Genomic DNA, 16346 nt, shown 5'->3' with positions numbered 1-16346 from the left:
AATTCTTACGTTTCTTATTGCTTTCTTCCTATGTTTCTGAAAAAAATCAAGCGAACTTGCTCAGGTCTCAAAGGGTCAATGTGAACATCCAGCATTGTAATATATACTGTATGTATGACAGATAAAGAAAATCATGATAGGCCCCCTTTAAATTTTAGCTGCAAAATGTATTAAAAACTTAACTTTTCACATTGTTTTATTAAAATTACTGTATTTACATATGTGCATTTATATGTGTAAAAAAGAAATGAAAAGTCACGAACTTGAAAAAATTGGCCCCGGGTTACCAACTGTTCTCATTTCTGTGGTGAGTGCTGATTAAGCAGTTTGGGAAGGTATATATATATACGGCTATTTTTTCTCTCTGTCACAATCTCACACACACCAACACCTACGTACCTTTCTGAGTTTCATAGAAGCGGTGCTGTCCATAGAGACCGTTGCTATGGTGATCCAGGGGACTCATGGGGAGAAAAGGAGAAGCAAGACTTCCTGAATAGCTGGGGTACCCTGTCAGAGGGAGGGAGAGGGAGAAAGAATTGATGTCTCTCCGCAGCGTTGACATTCAGCAGCCCTCTAAACAAACAGTTTATCTCTACAATCTATCATGAAATGGGGCCATTTTGGAAAACACAGACAAAAAATATGGCCAGTTAGTGCTACTTTCACCATAAATGCACTTTTGCACAAACACGCCACATGAGTTGACATTATTTACAGTGGACAAAGTGGTGACAAAAACCACAGCAGACAGCTACTGCCAAGTGTTTGCAGCATTTAACTGGATGGAATTTGCTCTTCTACAAAACACATTTTTCCCAAACCGAAGACAAATAGTATGAAGCATCGCAAACCCCCCCTCCTTAACACACACACACACACAAACAGAGTCCTCCCAGGAGGTCACAGGGAGGTGAATGGTCGTTCCACTCTGTTCCTTGTCTTCAAGGACGTTGAACTGCATCCTACGATAGAGGAGGTCTTGGTGGTTTTTGTTGGTGGGGTGAATGGGTGTAGTGATGGGTTCGGGTCGGTGTGCATGTGGAGCTGTCATGGTGGTGGTGGTGGTGGTGGTGGGGGGTGTAGTTAGGGGGAAATATCAGCAACATTACCACAGGCCCAGGCACATATACAACTACACAAACACTACACAGGACGCACACAACTCCACATTATGGGGCCAAAAGGCTCAGATTGTGTGTGTGTGTATGTGTGTTCTCCAGCAGCTGGTTTCATGCCCCACAGAGTGTCCTTGCCGGCCCGTTAATTGGCAGCCGTTAAAAGTTTAACGGTGGTGGCCAAAGTAAACAGCACTCCATAAAAACTCATCCTACGCATTCCACAGTCGCACTGCAAAACCACCAACACCCCCTCACTGCTCCCAGCATGTGTGTGTGGGACTCTGTGTGTCTGTGTGTTCATACTGCAACGTAAATGCATGAATGTGTACACTCCACTGTGTGTTTATGTGTGTGATTACTCTGACTGGTTAACAACCAGTGACTCTAAATGGCGACAATTAGCCAAAAGGCTCCATCAGCCATCTAAAGCCAATCCCCCGGGTAATGATGAGTGATAAAACTCAGGAGGGAGGGAGGGAGGGAGGGAGATGAGACGGAAGAAGAAGAAGAGGGGAACAAAGACGACAGAGGGACATGGTGTGGAAAAAAGAAGACGGAGGAATAAAGGAAAGACAGTAAGGAAGGGAAGAAAGGATAGAGCGGGTTAGTGATTGAAGAAGCGATGTAAAGACAGTAAAAGTAAAGGAGACACCAGAAGAACAGTGCTGTCAATATGAAAAGCCCCCAATCTGGTGCTGCTGTGAGGTGTATGGAGAGGGGAGAGTGTGTGAGTGTTTATGTGTTGCGGTGGCTGTGTGTATGTGTGGGGGGGTGGAAGATGAAGGAGGAAGTGAAAGGGAAGTGGAGAGCTTTGAGATGGCTGAGATGAGAGGAAAGAGGAAAGGGAGGTAAGAAGACGAGCAAGAGCACAAAAAACAAGGACAGGTGTGGGAGAGGGAAAGCATGCGGGTGAGAGAATATGTGTGTGTGTGTGTGTGTGTGTGTGTGTGTGTGTGTGTGTGTGTGTGTGTACATGCATGTATGAGAGAGAGAGAGAGAGAGAGAGAGGGAAAGAAAGACGTGTGTGTGAGGGAATATGTGCTGTTTTTCAAACAACTGTGCATTTCTTCGTGAATATGTCTCATCTGTGACTGTGTGTGTGTGTGTGTGTGTGTGTGTGTGTGTGTGTGTGTGTGTGTCTGTAGTGTGTGTGTAGTATGTGTATCGGCCAGGTTTCTTCTCTCTGTGCTGGCTACGCTCCACTCTCTGGACCGTGGCCAGCTGGCAGACCGCCTACCGGAGCTCCCTGGCTTGAATTCTTAAAAACAATCATTTGTAGTGTGCGTGCGTGTGTTCGTGCACGAGAGCACGCCTGTGTGTGTGTTCAGACATCAAAGCCGAGCCACACAGACACAAAATCTGTCTCCCTCCACACACACACACACACACACACTTCGCCTCTTTTAACTGTCGCTGCTCTCTCTCACGCACGTTCACGTTGAAGTCCTGCCTCTGACTCTTTCTATGAATCTGATTTAAGACAGTCACTCCGGGCGACATTAGCGCTCATTTTCGGGGCTTAACTGTTGCTATTTATCGCTCGATGAGCTGCAAATGAGGCAGTTGTACAAACAAAACTCTTGTCTCCTTTTAAGCTTTAAAGCTGCATCAGGAGAGACTTCTATGTGAAATATAGCACAGCCCTTCTGAGTTAATTTGAATAGTTTAAATCACAAATTTGGGCCGCAGTGGAGAAGCGTCCTGTCTCTGCAAGTGCAAGGCTGTGTGTTCAACTTATTTGCCCAAATTAAATTCTGGCATGTACACTTCTTCACCAACAGGATGTGACACATTAAAACTTATAGGAGGGAAATAAAAACGGTCTCGTAAACAACAGTGTCCTCCAGAAAAAGATGGGCTCTCGGTGTTTTGCCTCTCTTGCTCCTCTGGTACAAAGCAATTAAAAGTTGATGAGTTTTCTTGATTGCGCCAAAATTTTGCTTCTACAAACTGCGGCAACTGGTGGAAAGGTGACAGGTAGACAATTAACTCGTTATGTAAAATAAGCAAAAATAGTCCCTTTTTTTCACAGCAGACATTCTGACCTGTCATCGCAGGAAAAGCACAGGTGTAAGTGATAACCTTAATGATGGCACCATTTAACCCAGCATTCATGTGGTTCTGAAATAATCGCCCCTCCCCCCCAAGTTGAAAAAACAATTCAGAAAGCAGGCAAACATTTTTGTACACGAGGTGCTGAGTTAACATCATATATGAAAAAACATGGCAGCAAAAATAAACGTTCAGTTGATGGTAATAAACTTTTAATTAATTCACATTCTACGTTTAAATTTTTGGCTCTTGTGTTTTTTCTATTTGGTTGTAACCGCTGTCCACATATAATGACCTAGATTAGTTAGAAAGGTTATTAAATAGCATGAGTCAGGTAAAGCAATATTTTAGTTGTTTTGGGAGATGCACTGGTGCAGCAACACGTCTGGGGCTAAATCACTTTGTAACATAAAGACTCGTATATGTTGTTTAAATGTTCTGAGTAATAAAGTACAATATATTGTCTTTGTAGTGTCCATGTTGTTTCCACATTACAGTTTAAAGATCATGAAACCATCAAATTGGGGGGCACTGAGTAGCTCCGTAGATGAAGTAAGCGCCCCATGTACAAAGGCTAAGTCCTAGCCGCAGGGGCCGTGGGTTGGACTCTGGCCTCGGCCCTTTGCTGCAGGTCACCACCCCCCCCCCCTCTCTCTCCCTTCCACATAGTCTGTCTTATCAATTAAAGGCAAAAAAGCCCACAAAAATAATCTTAAAAAAATAATAAAACAACAAGTTGGAAGAACTTCTCAACTGTGAAAAAGGGACCATGTGAGGAACATGTGAATGCAGCATAAGTGTCCCCTTAAGTCATTCCTGTGAGTCAGCATGCACAATAACAGGATGCTGACTCACCTAAATGGAATGCAGTCCTAATTAATGTTACTGATTACACCTGTGCGTTTCCTGCTATGACATGTCAAAGTGTTATTGAAACAGCATGTTAGTGCTGCGGTCAGAGAACTGGTCAAAGAGTTTTCCTTGGTATGATATCAAAAAAGTCAAATAAAGTTAACACCAAAAGCTGACTGGTTTCCATTTAATTCTTTGGCAACAATTTTTGGAGACGTCAAATATTTCCCCTAGGGCGGCGTCACTGGGTGTTATCATTTACTCGGCTTGCGTTTTGTGAAAAACTGACGAAACGTGAAATTCGAATTCTGACCGTTTTCGCCGTTAGTTGAGAAACACAGCCTGTGGCGGAAGCTGTCTTTCTGCTGAAGCCTTTTTTTGGAGGTTATCTGTTTAGACTCATCTCGCTGTCAAAAGAGAAATTCTCTCTCTTACACACACACACACACAAACACAGACACACACATACCTGAAAGGGACAGATAACTAAGTCAAGCTTTGACCACAAACGGTTAACAGCCGAAAGAGGACATGATGCATGTGGATGCGCACATTTTTTAGTGTGCGTGTGTGTGTCTGATCAGGAAGGGGGCCGTTGGAGGTCGGTTAGCCCAGAAGGGGCCCTGAAGGTGGGGCTGCGGTCAGAGGGAGGAGGGGGCTGTGAAGAGGGAGAGGATGGTGGAAATGGGGGTAAGTTTCAGTCTGTGTGTGTGTCTGTGTGTGTGTGTGTGTGCACGCGGGGGGATGTAGGAGCTCATGAAACCTAAAACTCACCCCGAAAAAAGAGAGCAGTGGGCTGAGAGATGATTGAGTGAAAAGAGGGGAGTGAATGTAAGGAGGCTGCAGCGTATTGTGAATTACTGTCGGTCATGATGTTATTTCTGGGCTGCATGGAGTGTATTTGTGTGTTTGTTTGTGTGTGTGTGTGTGTGTGTGTGTGTGTGTGTGTGTGTGTGTGTGTGTGTACGTGGCAAGAGGAAGAGGAAGGTTTTGGTCGTGCACCATTTTTGAAAGCATCACTGCGCTCAAGCTCCGAACTAGAAAACCACCACAAACACAAAGCCACATGCTTGCTGACATACACAGTCAGAGTGTGTGTGTGTTTCTAAAAGTAGCATCATCTGAGGCGTCACTGCTGTGTGTGTTTGGCCTCAGCTCAGTGTTGGTTAAACCACTTAATGGCTCCATCACGATCTAATCCCAAACCAAGACCCTGGATTAACCAGAGACCCAAGCACTCTGGGCTGCTTCCTGCATGTGTGTGTGTTTGTGTGTGTATGTGTTTTACCTTCGTGTGAGTGGGGGAACCAGATAGGGGAAGCGCTTGAATGGGGTCCAGGCCTGTAGGAGGGGGAGGACAGGGAGGCAGCAGGTCCCGAGGGGTGAGGGGGTGGGAGGGCGGAGACCCTAGACTGCTGGCCAGGAAGGAACCCATGAAGGAAGCACCTGAGAGACACAGAGGCCAGAGGTTAGAGAGGTGCTCACGGATAAAATTTGACTCTTGTAAGAGGAGGGGTGGGGTTTTTACTTGAGCTGTGTTTCCATCAAAAGCTTTTGGTATAGTACCTTTGGAACCAAAAGTAGATCATACAAACAGGTACCTAGAACCTAGACCTGTTTAGCATTTCCACCACAGACAGTGCTTATACATGTGGGCAGGGTTGTTGACACTACTATATTTGAAACCAATGTGCATTTGCAATAAAAATGAAACTCTTTCCGTCAGTTTTTAGAATTTGGAATATAACAAAGTGCAACACATAACTTTGTTTAAATACCTTTAACAAATGTTCAATCAAAACGGAAACTTTCAATATCAAAAACAGAAAGTTTCAAGCAAATTGTTTTATAAAGTCAAGTGAAATTTTAAATAAAAACGAATAAATAAAAATATCTCCCAGAGGTTTTACAAAGTAAAGTTCCTCCCATGCTGAAACTTTCTTTGCACTTTTTTGATGAATTAATTTTATCAGCAATCTTTAAAATAAAACGCCGATACAGATAATCGCCAAAACACCAAATATCGGCCCAATAATAGGGCAGGCTGATAATTTGTCGACCCCTAGAGTGAAGTCCACGGAACTGGGCCTTACAGCAACATTTTCAAAACAAAAAAGAGCAGGTTGGAGTGAGAGTTTCTCTCAATTAGATATTTATAAATTGCTGGTTTGTGCGTTAACTCCTTGCCAGACAAGAGCAGGGGTTTAGCGCTGCTGGAGCGCACCGGAACAATGCTCCGATACATTTTTTTCTCCAAGAGAGGATTAGAATATGCTGTTCACATAATGTGGTGGCAGCTAATGTACATTTTTTAAAACCTTTAAAGATCCACTCATTAGTAAAAGCGCATGTCGTCCAAGGAACGATAAATACAGATGGAGTACATATGTCATATTGAAATTTAAGGTGTGTTGGTGGATTCGCGTTGTCAACTCATGCATTGAGTAACATTACAAGTAAACGTTCCACCTTAAAAGTTGCCAGCTGTCAAACCAGTCTTCAGCTGCTGCTAGAGGCTGCAAACATTTCATTTTATAGTTACCGTTTACAAATGTATGAAAAAATTGTCCCAGTATGAACAGTGGTTAAACCAGCCACAGTTCAGTCCTGAGCACAGTGTTGATTCTCATTGATCAATGAAAAGACTGCAATGTTTCTAGCTCCACTTTTTAGTACCAAATCTGTGTGCTGGGTACCCCAAGAAGCAGGAGGGGTGAAAAATCGGGACCATTCCAAAGGTACTAAAAGTACTATCCACAAATTTTTACAATGGATATGCAAAAAAATGCGTACCTAACTGAACCGAACCGAACCCACCCTTTGGTGGATGTGCCCCACTAGGTGCCAATGAACAAGCAACACCACAGGAGCATTGAGAAGGTCTTGCGTATGGCTGTTAAAACGAGAAACAGCAGCTGTACAGTCCTCAGAAGTTAAAAACAGGAAATGTTTCGTGCTTTCTACATGTCTCAGTTTTTCACACTTATTTGAGAATGTTTCATGCGCATCTGCTTTTAAATCCTTTGACGATGCCTGTGATTTTCCATATGTGCACAGATGTACTTGTGTCGCTTGTTGCACGCAAACATGCAGTTGCCATTGACAAATAAAACATAGCACTTGGCATTACACATTATAACAAAAGTCTAAATATTGTTTTTGTATAACTTTAAAAAACATTTCAGGACCAGGTGGGAGTCTGAGGCTGGATTTTTCTCCTGTTAGCAGGCAAAAAGTCAGACACGGCAGATCTGGATGGAATTACTATGACTGAGAAGTGCTGTAAAAAATGAAATTTCATGACCTGCCCTAGAGAAATTAATCCCTTCAAGCTACATTCACACTGCAGCTCAAAGCGTCCCAATTCTGATCATTTTTGTCCTCATATGTGACACACATATCTGATTTTTTTTTCTTTTAAAATTACGATCAGGAAAAAAGCTTCAAGGTGACATTTTTTTCCTCATTTCTGATCTGAATGGGTAAAAACTGGGTCCTGAAGGCATGTGACTGACATGCAACTTCAATTTGATTAGTTGATCATTTTCACCTGAGACAGAAGGCGCTTTTACATAGATATGACGCTATAGTGCTGCAACAAAGTCCCCCCCTTTATACCGCCCCTGTATTTTTACACAGAAGTCAATGATGGTGGCATCATTCCACTCCAGTGTGTTACTATAAACATCACGGCATTGCACAATCAAAAGGGGCATAACGGGTCTGAACACATGAGCGTCCGCCTCTCAGCTGATCTAGTTCGCTGCTCGGAGGAGCTCCTGAATCTCATTGTTTTGGAAACTGAAAGCTGCTGTTCTTCGTAGTAGCCGCTATGTGATCTCCCATTATGGGTCAAACACATAAACACAAAAATCACAAAAGTTGAAGTGGGAGTTCTGTTTTGGTGGAAATACTTTAGGTCCTAACTATCAGTGTACTGTTTGCTTGCATTGTCACTTCAGACGTTGTCTGGACAGAATTTGTTGTTGGCTGTGTCAACAGCTAGCAGTTAATGATGCTAACTCTGTAAACAGCGCAAAACAACGGCAACAGTGCTGACAGAGCTAAAGGTGCTAACCAGGAGTGAACTGGAGGGTGGAGCCTCATACCCACTGCACAAAAAAAATGCCACTAACTTCCACCAACATTTGGATTTTTAATGCAATGGGAATGCGTACAATTGGCAATCTCAACCAGGTCAAATGACTCTGCAGTGGTCACACATATTGATTGTCTCTGTCTCCAATCAGCATTGATGGAAACACAACGCCCAGGTGAACGCCCTAATTTCAGCTCCTTTACCAGTGAAACATGAGGAGCCACAACTAATTACCCTCCATCTCCACTTGAGCAATGCTACAACATCGATCCAAATTAGTCTGCTGCTTTTTACTGTTTACCTGTTCTCCGATCCATCCACGACATCAAACACCAAAACAACCCACACACACACGCTCATCTGCTGCAGAGCTGTGTACACAGTTCTCTACTGAAAATGGTAAAGCAGTCTGTAGTATAGCCTCTTTTTAGCAGGTTTACCTGTGTTTAAAAAATCTGCGTACATGTGCTAATTTTGGGAGAAAAGGGGTATTTGAATTGTGTATTGGGGCACCTTCATGCACCTAAATTATGGCCCTTTGGAAATACATGTTAACATATTTGCAAAACTTAGCAAAGATGGGTGTTATGGGTAGCGAAAGTTTGCCGAGGCTCTAAGAAGAGCCGTACTGCAGACCTGCAAGTCAAGCAAGTTGACTGATTCATTCAACTGAAAACACATCTGAAACAAGGGCAAGAAGTGATCATACGAGCTGTTCAAGTTATTTGTCCTGCTGCAGCTCCACACTGCATGTTACCCAAATTTAGACTTTCAGATTTTAAAGCAACTAACAAAGATGTTGACAAGCTGTGACCCCAATGCCAAACTTCCCAAGAGATGCTACATCCAGGTTTTTCAATAGCCTGTGATCAGTGTAAATGGCAGTTAAACATGACAATAGACAGGGAGAAAATTCAGCAGAAACTTGAAATGTGTAGAAAACCAGTAGAAACAAAAGCATCTTTTGTTGATTCTCAGTACACTTGTGTCTTTTTAACATGTCTCTTTACATATACTTTCACATAAAAGCGCTTCCCCCTGGTAAAGATTTGACCAATCCTATTCAAAAACATCACATGGGGACGCAGTTTGGAAGTGGGAGTAAAAATCTAATTGCACCTCTCAGACAGGACTAAGAGCGAGCTCAGAGGTTCAATCTCATCCTGTTACAGTTTCAGCGAACTGAGCGAACTGGCTCAGCTCAGTTTGGCTCTGTTTGAATGTATTTCCACTTATCAGCATGCTCTCATTTAGTGGAACAACCCGAACAGTTGTAGGGGAAGGAGGAAACAAATCCATGGGGAATCAGGTAATTAGTCACTGGATGGAGAGAGAGAGAGAGAGTGGGTTGGGTCGTTACCCATAAATGCTGCCTCACATCAGAGACAATTACCACAACCACAACAGTCCGCATTGGAGTCACACACACACACATGAACACACACGTGTACATGCACAGCACCCTCACCTCAACCACGACCCGACGCCCTAACAACCACAACCACAAGTGCCCTCAACTGTCTGCCTCTCTCTCTCTCTCTCTTACACACACACACACACATTAAAAAGAGGGCATGAGATAAATCAAGAGGGAGATGGAGCAATGGTGTGTATTAGGAGACAAATCAGAAAGAGGTGTGTGTGTCTATTTATACAGCTGGATCTGAAGTAACCACACACACACACACACACACACACACACACACACCCACCCACACACACACACACACACACAGATGAAGACAATTTAAAAGCAGAAATCCCTCCATCTTCTGCTCTTGATATTTTCACTCTCTGTAGTCATAATAAATTTGGAGGAAGAAGAAACTTTCCCTTCTAGACATTTATTTTCTCTCTTTCATTCTCTCCCTCACCCTCTCTCAGACAGGATATTTTTACAGTGTTTTTTTCTTTTCCTTTTTTTGTCTATGCTAAATCTTTTCTTGTACAACTGTAGATCAGTGGCCTTTCAGCCAGTCATAATAAAACACAGCTCATATAAGACTCGGGCTGGTTTCACAAGGCACTCCTGGCAGTGCAGATTCTCACACACACATATACCAGCACACACACGTCAAATAGAGACTGATTTGTGCACACTGCTCACTGTACCTCGTCAACTGCAACAGACATTAGAAAAGAAAGCCAGTTTCCACATGAGCAGCCATGCATTTTTGAAATTACACTAGGCATTTTGAAGTGTCTCAAAGGGCCATAAAAGTTAACTTGTATTAAAGCAGATATTTAATAGCTGATTTCAGACAGTAGTAATATTGATAAGTGAGTTTAGCAGCGTGAATACTCTGCATTCCTTGTTGTCTTTCTTCCCACAGCTGTTCTTTAATCTCTCAACCCTTTCAGATCTCCACCCTTCCCCCATTTCCCCATCTTTTTTCCATTTACTCATCCCTTTCTCCTCTTTTCCCCCCATCCCCTCTTTCCTGTGACCTCCCTCCCACCCCCTCTCTGTCTGTTTTCTGTTGGCGAGTTGAGGAGAAAATCATATTTGCCCGCTCCCTCTGGCCTGCTGATATGGAAAATCATCTCGGAGGCCAGCCACTAACGTAAACCTCATTTCTGTCGCTGTTTTTTTCCGCTTCTTCTCCTCCTCCCCTTCTTTTCTTCCTGCCCTCTGTTTCCGCCTTTGTTTTATCCCGATCCACACATTCCCTTTCCATCTGTCACCGCTGCATCCTCTCATAGCTTCCCGTAGCTCTGAGCAGAAATGATGAATGCAAACACGCCAAATTAGCCGCAACAGATGAGATATATCGAAGGAATAGTGGGTAAGATAAAACACAAGAAAAATAAACATTGCAAAAGCTTAACTCATCAGTGGGTTTGATTTTCTGATCAACCTCAGATTTATGTCAAAAATCAACTCTGACCCAAGTGACATAGTGATTACACGCAGCTTATTACTATATGCATATGTTATTTACCATAAATACAGGCTGCTGACTGAGAAAACAGCTCCATTCAGTCTCCGTAGTGGTAATTAAAGTAGAAAATGTGTTCGTATGCCTCCCATTTTTCCCAGTTGGCATCATGACTTGGAAAAGTGTGTCAACACACAAGCAGCGAATCCTCCGATGTTGACAATCCAAGGTAATAAGAATCCGAATTATGAGTTTCTATTCATACTAATACAGTCAGCTGTACTTACAGTGAGCGAAATCTGCTTTAGTTTATTTATGATTGACTGTAATGTGATTTGCTGAGGGGAAAATCCACTCAAAAACACTTAAACACTGTTTTATAAAAAACAAGTGCTGGAAACGCGCCTTGCTTTTCTGGGCAGGTTTTGCTGCTTGGCATATTTTTGGTATTCTCACGGATAACGGGGCCAAACATAAATTTTGGGATGTTGTTTTATTTCCAGCGCAGCCACAATGGAGTTTGATAGCAGCAAATCTGGAGATTCAACAGTATAAACGTTAGGATTTGGTGTTCAGTGCTTCAGAGTTTAACAGCCAGAGCTTCAGAGACGCCATTTTACACTGATGTGTAACAGTCAAACAGGGAGAAATCTCTCACCAAAAGGCAAAAAAAAAAACCTAAATTCTCTACAGATAGTAGCTTTTTCACTGGGATAACTGTCACACTACTGCCTCTATGAAAAGTTGATTGAAATAACACCTATGATAGTGTGGGAATATTTCAGGGTGGAATTTTTATTTAACCCCAAAGGATAAAAGTTGCGAAAAAAAAGAAAAAAAGAAAGAAAAAGTTGGCTCAAATTGTGCAAGAAATGCTGCATTTTTCATGAGTGCACTCATGTTTTCACACCTTTAAGGCACACTATGACAGTTTTAATTAAGGATGAATCAATCAGGTCTGCTCAAAATGCTTGGCAGTCATGTTTAGAAACAGTAACACTGTAAATGCTTTCATGCAAAATCCAAAGAAAGTGTCTAATGTTGAATAGCACCCAAAAACGTCAAGGTTATTTTCTCATTCTTGGATTATAACAGATCGGCTCTTGTGTTTATTAAACCAACTCATATACAGTACATGCAGTATGTTGCACGAACCATGGTAAAAAAAAATCTATGTGGAAAAAAAATAACCCTGCACCCTCTTTTGTGTGTTTGCCTCGACAGCTGCTGAAGAGTGCTTGATGAAATCTACGGTGAAACAAAACAGCGAGACAACAGATAACAGGCCAGACTGTCCCAAGGTTTCTCACTATTCTAAAGAGAGAAAGAGAGGAGGAGGAGGAGGAGGAGGAGGAAGATGAGGAGGAGGAGGAAGCAAACAGTGGAGGAGAAAAGGAGGACACCAAAAGAAAAGGTGGTGATATAACGAATGTCACAAGGAGAAAGAAGCAAACACAGATAAAGCAATGGAGTGATGTTCTTTGCTGTTGCTCTCTGAATGGACTGCTGCTGATCAATACACACACACACACACACACACACATACGCACACACACACCTGGAAGGATGACGAGTTCAATCGATCTGCATCCGATTGAAAATCAATATCCTCTTGTGCTCTATTGTCACATTTGCCAATTAACAAAAGCCTCTGTCCACACACTGATATACTGAACTCTCTCTCACACACACACACACACACTCACACACACATTATCTCAACTGTGCCACCGGTGGTGAGTACTGAGAGAGCTCGAGGGCCTGACAGTACAGTGTGTGTGTGTGTGTGTGTGTGTGTGTGTGTGTGTGTGTCAGAGGTTCTGACTCTCGTTAGCTTGGCTGTTACGCTTATTGCCGTACACTTGGCAACCTCTCGTCAGTCCGACCCTTTCATAAGCCTCCAACCACCAAGGGCCCTGGCACTGAGCCTTCAATCTGTGCGTGTGTGTGTCAGAGTATGTGTATTAGTGTGCGTCCATGTGTGTGTATGTGTGTATTTAGGGGCAGGAGTCAAGCCAGACCTTTCTGATCTGTTTTGACACCACGGAATTGCACAAGTGACAGGGCTACTCAAACAAGGCGGTTGTGGAAGGCGCTTAGACACACACACACACACGCACACTCTCTCTCTCTCTCACACACACACACACACGCACACTCACAAAGGTCCGTAAAAGCATTACGGCACAGGGGACACAAACACATTCAATGTGTGAGTAAGCACCCGAGCGGTGCTTACAAAGAATACGTTCAGGGGAGAAAAGGAGTTCTTTTGCTCGACTAGATCCGGATAGCATTTTCCTTCTGCTCTATCTTATTATTCATCAATTGACTCATTCATGTTAGAGAGAGCAGGGTGTGCAAGCAAAGCATGGCATGTCGCCTGGGACGAGCGGCTGTACTGAATCACATTACGGCGGGAAGAAGAGAGAGGACAGAGGAAGTGAAAGGGAGAGAGAGGGAGAGAGAGAAAAAGAGAAAGAGTGGAGGGGAAAAATGAGATGAAAGAGCTACAAATGAGAGATTTCCCTGTGAGGCGCATAAATCAGCAGACTATGAACAGCACAGCTCAAAGCCTGGCTCCCAGGCTGCGGACCAGAGCGTCGCCATCCACACACACACACACGCGCGCGCACACACACACACACACACACACACACACACACACACACACACACACACACACACACGTCCCTCAACTACCATCTCCCTGCATGCACGAGACTACTGTAGTTACATCCCAATCTTGCTGCACCTACATGCGTGCGTTTACGCCATCAAAAGCCAGTAAGGACACTAGTACAGAGGCACATCATCTGCTGGCTGTGTCACCATGAAAATTACAGGAAACAAAAGCAGTAGAAAAGCAGAAGGAATTAAATGAACAGGGGAGAAAACGTGCATCATTGCACCTTGTGTCAACCCAGACTGAAATCACCCAAAAAGATCAACAAAAAAACAACAACAAAAAAAAAAAAACTCCGTTTTTGTTTTCCGTCAGTGGCAAACGTGGCCCTCAAAATGCACCAGTAAACTGTGAGTGAGAAGGAAAATGTTCCTGCTTTTGACCACAGACTTTTTGGACGCTACACACCCACCCACCCACGGCAGGAGGAAGGGACATATATGGTCAAGGAGAGCTGGAACTAACAACACATGAGAGATTTTTAGGAAGCAGGAAGGAGGGAAGAGGGGGGCTGTTGGTGTAACTTTTTCCATGTTTTACCAAAGAAAACAGCGGAATTTGGGGAATAGGGGTCATACGAGACTGGCTCTCCTGCCTGGGTCAGAATGAGAGACAAATGGTGTGTGCAGGCGCGCACACACACACACACACACACACACACACACACACACACACACATACACACTAATTAAAAGCATAAGGTTGCAGATATTTCAGGAAAGCCTGCGGTGAGAGCCAATAATGCAATTCCGTCTAACTGGTGTGTGTACATGTGTGTGTAGGGATGTGTGTGTGTGTGTGTGTGTGTGTGTGTGTGTGTGTGTGTGTGTGTGTGTGTGTGTGATGGCAACCCCCCAACCATAACCCCCACAGTTGCTTTGCAGCCTTGGTAAACAGTGAGGAAGCCTGTTCTGGGAGTTCTGGTCGTCCTCCAGTCCGACATGCCTATGCCACGCCTCTATGGTCCATTCAGCCCACTGACACAGCAAACACACACACACACACACACACACATACACAGACTGTAATGATTTGAAGCTGCATGTGCCCGATGTTGGATGAAATACACTAGGGGGTCAAGACACCAGCAAGAGCACAAAGTGAGTCTAACAGAAAACACGTCACCCTGAGCTGAGAGCAAAGTGGAGACAGAGATGAACAGGTACACATGTGCTTCTTTATGAATCATACCGAGTTCAACCGCAATATCAGTTTACCATTTATCATGGTTTACTACTCTCTGGTTACATATTACAATCTGCAGTAGATTAGCACACAATCCCTATTAAACACATGTTATTTAGTGCTGCTTTATATGGCTCTGTTACTTATTAACATGTATTCCCAGCTATAATGATGGTTCACAGCCATGACAGGAGACCTTAACAATATGTGAGAACCAGGTGATGCAATGGTTCAATATTTGGCCCCATACGAAACAGAGATGAGGCCACTTTCCACAGCTTCAGTTTTTAATCAAATACGCTTTAAAGGTAAATTAACATTTCACCTGCTATGCACTGTAAAATCTGAAAATCGTCTTCCATGATTTTAAAGTTAAAATACTTTAAGTGCATTTTTGTAATTGGGCAATTTTGTACCAGCGAGTCAAGCTAAGAAAATTGCAAAAATTGAGTAAAACTTCAGTTTTTCAATTTAGTAATTAGTAATTTACCCTGGATCAAAATCAGTTTTCTGGCGCTGAGTTTAGACGCCTTTCAGAATCTATATGATCCTTCGAAAACTCAGCAAATTGGATGACTTCTTTTGAAAACATGGGGACAAAGGCAATGATGAACTTGACAAAGAAGTCCAACAGATTGCGAAAGATTTTCCCTAAAAATTTGTTTTAAAAAAGAGAGGAGGACTGTAGATATGAAATAAAACAATAAAGGGGAACGTTTCCAGAAAACTAAATTTAAAATGATGTCCTTAGTTTATTCTAATTTGAATATGAGAGCAGAGCGTGTTTGCAGGTGATGGTGACAGTGAGGCTGAAGCAACCAGAGCAGAGCAGGAGGGTACATGTTGCAGTACAGAGCGACTTAATGTTGAGCTATTTGTCAGTGAATAAATAATACAACTCTTCAAGACCCAAGACAAGCTCCCATGTCTTGCTTGTCATGTGACGAGACTCACTCAAGGTGGACCGTCATTGTGCTGACAATCTCAGCCACTATAATAATAATAATGCCAATAGATAGGCCTATATATATAATGTGCTGCTGAATCTCTTCTGGGTTAAGGAAACAAATATTTTATCACTATGTATCACACTTTATTTTGCTGTGTATAACTGTAACTGTAGTTGGGTTAGATTTATTTATTATGTGAAAGTGTTATGTTAATTTTTCAATAGTATTTTGTATTTTATCATGTATATATTTAAGTATACTTTAAACTGTTAAGAGGTAATATATTGTTCAATTTTAATTTTTTAAATTTGCCTTTGCAATTAAAAAAGCTTTTCTTTATCATCCTTGATCCTTTTTTACCCTTTAACTTTGAAATATCAGTTCAGGCACTGTGTAAGCACCAGTGCTGTTTTGAAAGTATTGCTTTGGGCATGAGATCACAATGCAAAAAGCTGTCTTTTGCATTTGCACGAAACACGGTAGGACGGCATCAACAGAGAACGTGACAGAACCATTTGTGGT

At 42.8% G+C, this 16346-nt stretch overlaps 1 protein-coding gene across 1 annotated transcript in view; it reads right to left on the bottom strand.

Moving 5' to 3' along the window:
* Positions 1-16346, bottom strand: part of bahcc1b (BAH domain and coiled-coil containing 1b) — a 64473-nt gene that overhangs the window by 35778 nt on the left and 12349 nt on the right. The window contains 3 exon segments of the mRNA XM_042507340.2: positions 400-510; positions 5314-5415; positions 5418-5471. Of these exon segments, the coding sequence (XP_042363274.2) occupies positions 400-510; positions 5314-5415; positions 5418-5471 (267 nt within the window).

This window comes from Plectropomus leopardus, chromosome 19, assembly GCF_026936395.1.
Source record: "Plectropomus leopardus strain MGB_pleo_1.0 chromosome 19, ASM2693639v1, whole genome shotgun sequence".
Classification (NCBI taxonomy): Eukaryota; Metazoa; Chordata; class Actinopteri; order Perciformes; family Serranidae; genus Plectropomus; species Plectropomus leopardus.
The sequence above is the reverse complement of the archived record's forward strand: the minus strand, read 5'-3'. Positions and strand labels throughout refer to the sequence as shown.